Source organism: Peromyscus leucopus, chromosome 11, assembly GCF_004664715.2.
Source record: "Peromyscus leucopus breed LL Stock chromosome 11, UCI_PerLeu_2.1, whole genome shotgun sequence".
NCBI classification, from domain to species: domain Eukaryota; kingdom Metazoa; phylum Chordata; class Mammalia; order Rodentia; family Cricetidae; genus Peromyscus; species Peromyscus leucopus.
In genome coordinates, this window is record NC_051072.1 from 57,784,951 (window position 1) to 57,796,340 (window position 11,390).

Below are 11,390 nucleotides of genomic sequence, written 5' to 3' on the forward strand. Positions count from 1 at the left end.
CCAGGACTTTATGCATGCTAAGTTAGTTCTCCACACTGTCACATCTTAGTAAACACCGAAAATTAGATCTTTATAAATACCAATTAAAGACATCCATGATACTCACTATATTAAACTTGACAACTGCCAAGCAATTGAAATTCGATGCATGTTGAGAATACTGTACATGAAGACACTCTTCATATTACTGCACTTATTTCTAGACTGTAGCTGCAGAGTAAGGGATGCTACACTGTCTTGGTACAAGCCACACTTATACCACAAAATGTTTTAGCAACTCTTTCCTAAAAGGGTTAAAGGCCAGGATAGGAATTAAGACACAAACTATTTTCAGAATATGAAAATTTATTATTGCATTTCCGCTGTCAAAATTTAGGATCTTGGTCTTTCCTTCTTGCCTTTGTACAGGGCCAAAAGGGACACATTGGCTACTTTAACAACCTTAAAGCGGACTCCAGGAATATCACCTACAGCATGACCTTTTCGACCAAATCCAGCAACCAGAACTTCATCGTTTTCCTGAAATAAAATATAAAGCCCATCTTAGGTATCAGTAGCAATTAAATGCACACCAATTAAAAGGAACTGCCCATTTGCCAGATTAAAAAAAAAAAACAAAAACGAAAGCACGTAGGAAAAAGCCACCCCACAAGCAGAAGTACAGACTGACACTCACCTCAATGAAGTTCAAGCAGCCATCGTTGGGCACGAAAGCTGTGATCTTCTTGCCGTTCTTGATGAGCTGCACCCTGACACACTTCCTGATGGCAGAATTTGGCTGTTTGGCTTCAACCCCTCTGAAACAGCAAGGGCGCATGTGAGTGCACGAAGTTCCCCCCCCCTCTCAATCCGCTCTTAAATCCCTCCGATGCAATGATTTCAACTAAGTTTTTGTTCATCCTGAGTCCCCTCCACGCCAACAGTAGAGAACTTCTAGCTCCTTTGGAGTTGCAAAACCGAGGAAACAAGGGATTCCGATTTTAACTAATTTGTCAAAACTACACAAAATAATTGCTATTTTAAAGTCAATGCTTCCAGGCTGGGCATGATGGCCCATGCCTTTAATCCCAGCACTGAGAGGCAGAGGCAGGGGGACCTCTGTATGTTCTAATAACCACCGAGTTCTGGGACAGCCAGAGTTGCTACAAAGAGAAACCTTGTCTCGGAAAGCAAAACAAACAAAAATAATAAAATAATTTTAAAAAGCCAACGCACCAGCTGCATCTCAACCCCCCCAAAAGATCTTAAGAATGTACCAGATGGCTGGGTACGTATTTTAAACAGTCCTCACACTGTTCGATATGGGCTCTATTATCAGTCGTCTTCTCCCATTCCTTCCAGACCCATGCTGAAATAAGAAACCTTTAGTCATCCAATTCTGAGAACTAATCCTAACATAAACACGGGTACCTTCCATCCTTCCTCCCTAAAAACCCACACCAACGTGGCCTCACATCTTTTAGTTTTGAAGAATGAGTTCTTCGTTCTCAGTGGCGATCACACAACGCCTTTCGGGAGCAGCCCCTTCACTTACACTTTTTCCAGCACGATTCCCTTGGCATGGGAGGCACCTCCAAACGGATTGGCCTTCAGGGCTGTGCCCAAGTGGGCTTTCTTGTATTGCTTATCATGCCACTTCTGGTCCCGCCGGTGGCTGCGGAGCTTCCTGGCAGTGCGGAGACCGCGACACTTGCCTGGAAATAAAACATCACTTGGGTCCGCTTGGCCAACCCGAGCCTTGGCTGGATGGGCCCTGGACACCGGGGGGGGTCCTGCCGCTCACCGTAGTCCGGGGGCCACTTACCCGCGCAATTCCCTAGTTAACTCGGAGACGTGCACGCACCCCCCGGCCGTGGCCCTTCAGCCGATGTAAACTTCCCGCGCACGGCTCCGGAGCGGCGGCGGCGGCCGGGCAAGGCGGCCCGCAGGCCGCATCAGCCCTTCGCGCGGCCACGTGCCCGCGGGACGGAGCTTCCTCACCCGGCCTCCGCCGCAGCGCACCCCCGCTCCCCGCTCTCTCGGCCCACGACGGACCGTGCCCCGAGCCCCGGGTCCCTCCCGCGGACCCTCAGCCCGGCCCCGCAGAGCTCACCCATCCTGCCGGCGCCACGGGCCCGAGAGAAAGAGAGAGACGGCGCAGGAAGGACCCACAAGGCACTGCGCGAGGCCCCGCCCAGCCGAGGACCCCGTGCGGCCGTCCGAGCGGCGCCTGTGCCGATACGGGAGCCTCCTTTGGAAACGACTCAGTGCTCCTACTCGTCTGAGACACGGCTCAGTTTTATTTAATTGTTTTTATCAAATTCAAAGCGATCTAGTTTACGTTGTTATCTCCTTTGCAGGCCAATAACAAGGCTAGAGGACTATGGACTACCAATCCCAGAAATCTGTGCGCTAAATACTCACTGCGCAGGCGTCCCAGGCAACCCTCGCGGGCACAGGGCTGGGCGGTGCTAGTTCGGAGGGGGCGGGGTGAGACGTCTTGACGTCACTGAGCGGCCGTGACCTGAGCTGTATTTGGGCAAAGATTTTTCTGAGGCTCACTCTTTAATGTGCTGCACAGTAAGTTGTTAGTATTAGTGAGGCAGTGATAAAAAGAATCCAACCAGGGCTGGAGAGATGGCTCAGAGGTTAAGAGCACTGACTGCTTTTCCAGAGGTCCTGAGATCAATTCCCAGCAACCACATGGTGCCCTCTTCTGGCCTGCAGTCATATATGCTGTATACATAATAAATAAATAAAAAAAAAAAAAAAAAAAAAAAAATCCAACCAGCCGGGCGGTGGTGGCTCATGCCTTTAGTCCCAGCACTCGGGAGATAGAGCCAGGCGGATCTCTGTGGGTTCGAGGCTAGCCTGGTCTACAGAGTGAAATCCAGCAAAGGCGCAAGGCTACACAGAGAAACCCTGTCTCAAAAACAAACAAACCCAGCCAGATGTTAGCTTTAAAGAGTGAGCTGACGTTTCCTGGTTGTGCGTCCTTGCCTGATTCCTTTAATTCCAGTACCTTTACAACCTGAGTTTCTCCTGGAAAGTGAAATAAATATAAGGTTTTTCTGGGATGTTGAGTCACTTAACAACTTTTAGTATCTTTGCACTGGGGATTTGCCAGTTAAGAGAATGAAGATTTCTGCTCATGTAAAGTTCATGTTCTAGGTGTGAAGGGACAGACTAAAAATTTAAAAAAAAAATTTTTTACATACTGACAAATGTATTAGAAAAAAACAATTTAGTAGTGCGTGTGTGTGTGTGTGTGTGTGTGTGTGTGTGTGTGTGTGTGTGTGGTTAGCTTTATCGGGTACTTTAAGAATGCAACACTGTAGGGTAATTTAAGGTGGGAGCCTATAGTTCGCATGGGATACAGCCTTCCAGGAAAAGTGGTTCTCGATCAGTAGACCTGAGAGGTCAATGAATAGTGAGCCGAGGTGGCTCTGGAGGCCTGGGTGTTACATGGTACACAGAACTTTCCCACAGTAAAGCTTTCTAAAACTCCTGTGGTGACCAAGTACTACTTTAAAGTTTGAAGCTGGGGGATTCTTAAATAAGATTTGTGGTTTTCTGAGAGACAAAAACAGATGAGTCCGGGAAACACTAAGGAAAGTGTAATTGTAAAAAGAGGTGATGGCGACTGGGATGCTCACTCGGTGGAGGTGCTGAAGTCACTGGATTGGTTATACTGGTTTGTGGTAAAGCCAACAGGATTTTCTGAGCACTGGATTCTGAATCAGAAGGAAAACCGAAAAGAATGTGTGATCGGCTGATTAGACTTTCAGTACTGTGGGGAGATTGGAATGTTGCAAGCTACCTCACTTGAGCTCATTTTAGCGCTCTCTCTCTCTCTCTCTCTCTCTCTCTCTCTCTCTCTCTCTCTTCTTTTGGTTTTTTTCAAGACAGGGTTTCTCTGTGTAGCTTTGGAGCCTATCCTAGGACTCACTCTGTAGACCAGGCTGGCCTCCAACTCACGGAGATCCGCCTGCCTCTGCCTCCCGAGTGCTGGGATTAAAGGCGTGAGGCACCACCGCCCGGCTCATTTTAGCTCTCTTAACAGCCTTTCCTGGCCCATCTCTGTGTTGGAACTAACATCTTGTAACCAATAGATAAAAACCTGCTCCCACCAATCAATCCAAAAGCTAAGAATGTCATTGGATAGCATCTTGGGCCTCTAGAAAAGCTTCCCCCGTCTTGATGTATCTACCTCTTCGTGTACCCCCCGAATCTGTTTTAACTTGCCTTGATTTATGACTTTTTTGTTGTGTAAAACTGTGTAAACACTTCATGAATCTGCTCCCAAACTGGAATATGGAATTTGGGGTAAGTTAAATCTGTGTTCCTGGACCACGGTCACTCAGAATGACTCCAGAATAAAGGTCCCTTATTCCTTTAAGATGAGAGCTGTGACTTTGACCTCACCATGAGTTCACTACCGCCTCTTGAGCTTGCACTTGAGCAACTGTATTAGTAAGCGGGAAAAGTTGAAAATATCTTGTTGAGTCACGGTGCCACACAGTACAGGCTGGCCTTGAACTGATCCTCCTGCCTCAGTATCCTGAGTGTTGTGATACAGGCATGAATAACCACACACCTGGTTTGGAAGAACATACATGCTCTGTTTTGCATGGGTTCAGTTTCACATCCAGAGATGTGAAGTGGGTAAGTAACCCTAAGAACAGATATTGAAAACTGTGGCTCTGAGTGACACCACAGAAAGATGAACAACTGGGGACATATACATACCCAAGCCAGCCTCTAGTTAAATGGTGTGATGATGTAGACAACAGGTACCTTCTGTTTTGGAGATCTCTCAGAGACATAGGAAGACCACCGTGATGATATTGTCTCAGACAAATACATGGTTGGAAGTCAGTAACCCCTTTTACAAATGGCTCAGTCAGTGCTCCGTGACTAACATCATTTTGATCACATTCTGATGTGAACAAGTACTTCATTTCCTTTGCCTAGACAAGGCCAGAGGCCTGCTGTTATAAGGAAATCCTGTTACAACTTAAAGAAGCTAGTCAGAAGCTATATACAAGAAAATCTCTCTCTCTCTCAATAGAGATGTGCTAAAATAACCAAGAGTCCCTTATGTCACACAGTCGATCACAGACTCTCAACTAAGCCTGACCACTTTCTGAGTTCTAACTCAACAGCGTAACTTCTTTGATTTCCTCTTTCCCATCTCTCTTTTCTAGACCCCGGCCAAGTCCTAATCTGGACTACCATGACAGTCGAAGCACCCAGCTCCACTCAGGGCTCTCAGAGTCCCACTCCTGAACTTTCCCTCTTCCTCTTCCACCGCTGGACAGCTGCTAAGATCTTGAGCCTGGCCGGGTGGTAGTAGTGCACACCTTTAATCCCAGCACTCGGGAGGCAGAGCCAGGAAGATCTCCGTGAGTTCGAGGCCAGCCTGGTCTACAGAGTGAGTTCCAGGAAAGGTGCAAAGCTACACAGAGAAACCCTGTCTCAAAAAACAAACAAACAAAACAAATCTTGAGCCTGTCTGTGGTTTTTTTCTTTCATCCTTCAATAAAATTGTCCTGGAGTCTTCCTTTGAGATTGCCTGTCAATAATTTTTACCAGTAAGACACTTAATCTGCAGGAGGAGATCCTGTGTCCCCAGTAACAACTTTATCATTGTCTAAAAGTGTTAATACAGGCAGGGAACAAAATGTTAATTCCCAGGTGCCAGACACTAAGAGATTGAAGAACTGTTAGTCAAAAGATAAAAAAAAAAAAAAAAAAAACCAACAATGATCAGAAATTCAAGAACTGTATAACATGGAGAGTGTACTTACTAATACTGCATACTTGAAAGCTGCATCTGGTGGCTGTGGCACACACCTTTAATTTTAGCACTTGAGAAGCAGAGGCAGGGGGATCTCTGAGTTTGAGGACAGCCTGGTCTACAGAGTGAATTCCTGGACAGCCAGAGTTAAACATAGAAACCCTGTGTTTATTTGTTTTTTTGGTGTGTGTGTGTGTGTGTGTGTGTGTGTGTGTGTGTGTGTGTGTGTGTGTGTGTGTGTGGATGCTGGGTAAGAAAAGAAAAAAAGAGCTGGGCGGTGGTGGCGCACGCCTTTAATCCCAGCAGGGGGGCAGAGCCAGGCAGATCTCTGTGAGTTCGAGGCCAGCCTGGTCTACAGAGAGAGTTCTGGGACAGGCACCAAAACTACACAGAGAAACCCTGTCTCAAAAAAACAAAACAAAACAAAAGAAAGAAAAAAAAATGATACCCTCACACTTAAATACATGGTTGATTATATATATATAAATGTGTGTATGTTTATGTGTGTGTATATTTATATATCATGTTGCATACCATATGTATATAATTACTTGATCAAAAACTTTAAAAATAATTAAAAAATGATTTCTCTGATTAAATTGCATCTCCACCTTACACTAAAAGTAAACCCCCAAATATCTTATGGGTTTAAATATCTACAGTAAAATTCACAAGAAAACAGTAATTTATATATATATATATATATATATATATATATATATATATATATATATATTTGAACTTGGGGAGGAAAAGATTTTCGTAAAGAAAAGGAATTTGGTCATATTAAAATTAAGAACCTCCATCAAACACATCTGAAAGAGCTGGGGGGTAGCTCAGTGGTAGGACACTTCAACAGCATGCACAGGGCCTGGGTTCGATCCCCCACACTGAAAAAGAAATCTGAAAAATAAAAAGACAAGTTATAAACTGAGGCTTGGTGTTCAATTGTATAACTGATGATAGGTTGATAATTTACAATTTTTTATGCGTAATAAGAAAATAAATACTTCAAAGAAAACCAGCAGGAGAAATAAATAGCATATCCCAGAGACGGGAGCAGTGTAGTCCATAACTTCTTAAAAAGCCATGCATCGTTTCTGACTGTGTCTTAAAGAACAAAGCTAGCTTTGAACTTCACTAGAAGATCATTCACTTATTTCATCTTTAAGGGTCCAGGAAATATTTGAATGATTTGTTTATATTTTGAGATCTATTTTATTTGTATTTATGTGTAAGTGTGTGTGTGCGCGCGCGCGCGCGCACGCGCGCGCGCGCACACACACATGAGGGCAGCTACCTCTAGAGACCAGGCAAGGATGTCAGAGTCCCTGGAGCTGGACTCACACGTCGGTGTGCTCCCACCACAACTATGTGGGTACGGGAAACTAAACTCCAGTTCTCTGAAAAAACAGCGAGTGTTCTTAACCATGTAGCTATCTCTGCAGCTCTGATTTATTTTTTTGACTTTTTTTCAAGACAGGATTTCTCTGTGTAGCGCTGGCTGTCCTGGAACTCACTTCCTTGACCCAGCTGGCCTCAAACTCAGAGATCTGCCTGCCTCTGCCTCCTGAGTGTTGGGATTAAAAGTGAGTGCCACCATGCCTGGCCTGATTTGTTTCTTTAAAGTTTAGTAAATCATCCTGTGATGTCATCTGGTCTGGTGCTTTCCTTGTGGGAAGATGATTAAGTAAAGTGTAAATCTCTTTAATTGGTATAAAAATATTCACAGATTTGACCTGGATTTTTTTTCTTGAGTCATTTTTCTAGGATTTTACCTCCCAATTTATCTGAGTTCTCAAAATTTTTTTTAAATTATAGGTTTAGGTGGGAGAATTCTGTCCATTGTTACATTTTGCATACATATATAAGTGTACATATATGTGTGTGTGCATATATAGTTGTAAGACATTTAATTATGAAGTTAAATTTCTTAGTAAATATAGTATTAGTTATTTGGTTGTTTAGTTATGCTATGATTTCAGTAGTGGTCTTAATTACTTCATTATTCTTTTGTTTGCATGTTTGTTTTTCAAAAAGCATGATTCAATATTCAGTGTGAGTTCCGAGGAAAAGATTAACATTACGGTAGCTAAGCAAGGTAACAGAAGAGTTCAGGCAACCTGTGCACATGCCGGGAACCTCAGCAGGACGTGGAGTTGGCGGCTTGCCTGGGCTTCATGAGACCTTGTCTCAAAAACCAAAGGCAGGGGGCAGCTTGAAGAATGAACATTAGAAAAGGATTTCAAAGGGTTCCTTCACTTAAAAGGACTTCCTCACTCAGGGACAGTGAGCCAGCAGGAGCTGAGGGTGGTGGAACTAGAGGTAAGTGGTCCCAGTCACGTTCACCCTGTTGGCCACGATGGAGGTGTGGATCTGATTCTACGCTGAAAGGCCATGGGAGGGTTCCAGGTAAGCGTGTGGCAAGATCTGAGCTGCATTTTTAAAGGCTCTCTGTGCCTGTTCAGAAAGAACGGCTGTGGAAGCCCAGGGGAGACTGGGGTGAAAGTGTTACAACGTCCCCTGAGAACCGTGGGAAGCTGCCTTGGAAATCGAGCAAGATCTGGAGATTCAGGCTATATACTATGTGATGAAGGAAGAAGCAGACTCACCTACATCGGCACTATGCTCTCCATCCCAGTGCTTTTTGGTGTAGGTGAGGGTTCCTAAGAATGTCACCGTATACTTCTTTTTAACCATCTTAATAATGCCCGTGTGACAGGTGCTATTATTAGTTCTGTTTTACAAAGACGGAGCTGAGTTTAATGAAGCGACCCGCTTAAACAAAATATACATGTTTTCACATTAATTATAAAGCAAAACTTTTTTTAGGTTAAAAAAAAAATCTACTGGTGGTGGCACATGCCTTTAATTCCAGCACTTGGGAGGCAGAGGCAGGCTGATCTCTGAGTTCAAGGCTAGCCTGGTCTACAGAGTTCCAGGTTAGCCAGGGCTACATGGAGAAACCCTGTCTTGGCTCCCCTCCCCCACATAAAAAAAAGACATTAAAAAAAAAATCTACCGACCGTTACGTAAAGATGATTCAAATCTAGGTGGAAAACAGACTGCCAAGCTGTAAAATGCCTGGGCAGTCACAACTAAGTGGGTGTGGTAATGCGTTTTCACTGGGGCTGCAGCCCAACATCTCTGGATTATTAGAGACACCCGGAAACCAAGGAATTGATTGGTGACTCCCCCACCGCATGCAAGTGGGAGAAAGGGCGTGAAGAGTCTTCTTTTGTCCCTGGTGTTTTCCAGCCAGGAGGAGTTAGGTTATTGAGACTTCCTGTTTCTCCTTGTCATTCCACATCTCCATCCGGGTCAGCAGGACTGACGCCGCTGATAAATTTAGGAAGAATACTGTAGACATATTTGGCTTTTCCCTTTTCCGGCCCGGTTGTCCATGCCCTGAACATTTCCCCGGTTCTTTCCCTGCAGGCCTCTCTCGTCACAGGCTGCCATTCCCCGGTCTTACAATCCACTCTGACCGGGAGGGAGGGTTCCAGCCTCTGAGGCTCCTACCCTTTTGTCCTCCTCCTTAGCTGGTTTAGCACGCAGGAGTGTGGGAGCAACATTTTTCTCTCGTTTCTGTCAGGCGTTTGTCTTTCCCCAACTAAGAAGAAAGATTTGACTGTCAGAAATTAGATCAGGTGTGGAGATTTAGGTCAACAGTGATGCCGACCTGTTGTTATCCCACACCAGGGAGAAGTTTTAGATTTGGGGGGGCGGGGGAAGGGGCCAAAGGTTTTAATAGTGTTGACAACTAATATCGGAGCATTTAATGTAGTTGGAAATAATACCCAGTGCTTTAACTATAAAAGGCGATGTAGCAGTTGCCATGGAAATGTGACAAGTTAAAATAACAGCTCCAAGTGAGAATTCAGAAGCAGCAAGGGCAGGCCCCTGATTACAGGATCCGTGTAAAGGCGGCTGATGAATGCCGAGTGCTCTATTTTACCTGATTAAATTATTAAACATAATTTTTCTCTTTATACAAAATGAATAGGATTTCTTATCCCTTCGTTCGAGCTGCCATTTAGTGTAGCGATTATTCTCATAACTATTCCAAGGAGAAGCTAAAGAAATAAGTCTGCATTGCCATATAATCTAACTAATATTCAGGCCTGATCTGTAAAAACCCCGTTATAATTAAACCTCAATAGGACCCAGGGGGGATTGACAAGGCTGTTCTTTGATGCCCTTTGTGAGATCCCTGGAAGGGAGCTCTCATTTTCATATGCACATTAAAACTTACCCCCAGGTGTTCTCCAGCTTGGCCAAGAACCAAACAAAGAAAACCAGGCTTCAATCTCAGCAGGGGCCTTTATAGGAAAGGTAATTTCCCTCCCTGCTACGGAATATTAAGTTTTCGAATGACCTTCCCTGGAGAGGGAAGGTTGGAGCAGATGAAGCCGACCTGTCCGTGCTGTCTGTGAATTCAGTGGGGAGCCACCTGATCTACGGTCGTGGGAGGAACCAAGAGAGACTCTTTTAGCCCAGGATTCCACGGTGAAATGAAGTCGCACAGGAATATTTCAGAATTATGTAAAAAGACAATGTGGTCACAACATAGAAATACAAAGCTATCAAAGTTAAATATGCAAAAATTTGGTCACCTGATACTAGTGAGAGTTCACTGGTTAAAAGATTCCATGCAAAACAAATTTCTTAAAAGAAAAAAAGAGCCGGGCAGTGGTGGCGCACGCCTTTAATCCCAGCACTCGGGAGGCAGAGGCAGGCGGATCTCTGTGAGTTCAAGGCCAGCCTGGGCTACAGAGTAAGTTCTAGGACAGGCTCCAAAGCTACACAGAGAAACCCTGTCTCGAAAAACCAGAAAAAAAAAAAAAAAAGAAAAAGAAAAAAAAAGAATCATAGGAAATAGAAAGGAAACAGATAAATGAATGAATGAATAAAGAAAGAATAAGGGGCTCTAGGTTTTTAGAGTCACACGAAATGACAATAATTTTTTTTTTTTTTTTTTGTAGTTTTGGTGCCTGTCCTGGATCTCGCTCTGTAGACCAGGCTGGCCTCAAACTCACAGAGCTCTGCCAGGTTTTGCCTCCTGAGTGCTGGGATTAAAGGCATGTGCCACCACCACCTGGCGACAATATTTCTTTTTCTGTTAATTAAAAAAATTGCAGGTCAGTTCTAGGCCTGGCGGGCTGTGGAGGACCAGCATGGTTCTACCCGAGGTCCCCAGACTTGGGCTGGGAAAAATTCACCCATGAATCCCTGCTGTCCGGCACCATTTTGCTTTCTCAGCATAACCATCTCTCCAGTCCAGATATCTAGATAAATGACTTTCGTGGAAGCTGCTTACTGTGGCCCCCTAGAGAAGACAGGAACCTACACAGCACCACAAGACTGGGAGGGAGGCAAAGATCCACATGCTGGTCTGGGTACTCTGCCCTGGGCCTAGAAGAGAAAACACAGGCCTACCTGGTGCCTGATGGGCTCTATTATGATGAACAAATATATGGTGAGGTGTGGAAGAGAGAGAGTGCTGTGGGATGTCTTTCTGTACGCTGTGAATATGTGTTGCTCCCATTGGATATTAAATAAAGCTGTTTTGGCCTATGGCAAGGCAGCTTAGAGGTAGGTGGGAAATCCA

At 44.7% G+C, this 11,390-nt stretch overlaps 1 protein-coding gene across 1 annotated transcript; it reads right to left on the minus strand.

The window, feature by feature from the left end:
* Positions 1–327: 327 nt before the first annotated feature.
* Positions 328–2,198, minus strand: Rps23 (ribosomal protein S23). Its single transcript, XM_028891024.2, has 4 exons — positions 2,093–2,198; positions 1,535–1,694; positions 677–797; positions 328–519 (listed from the first exon to the last, which is right to left on the minus strand). Exons 1-4 carry the CDS (start codon positions 2,094–2,096, stop codon positions 373–375), a joined length of 432 nt encoding a protein of 143 aa, XP_028746857.1. The 5' UTR covers positions 2,097–2,198; the 3' UTR covers positions 328–372.
* Positions 2,199–11,390: the final 9,192 nt, after the last annotated feature.

Excerpts from the sequence above, each read along its gene's own strand:
- Rps23 (XM_028891024.2), bottom strand. Across the intron at positions 798-1,534 it reads GGAATCGTGCTGGAAAAAGT|AGGGGTTGAAGCCAAACAGC; the intron begins GTAAGTGAAGGG and ends TTGCTGTTTCAG. Across the intron at positions 520-676 it reads GCTGCTTGAACTTCATTGAG|GAAAACGATGAAGTTCTGGT; the intron begins GTGAGTGTCAGT and ends ATTTTATTTCAG.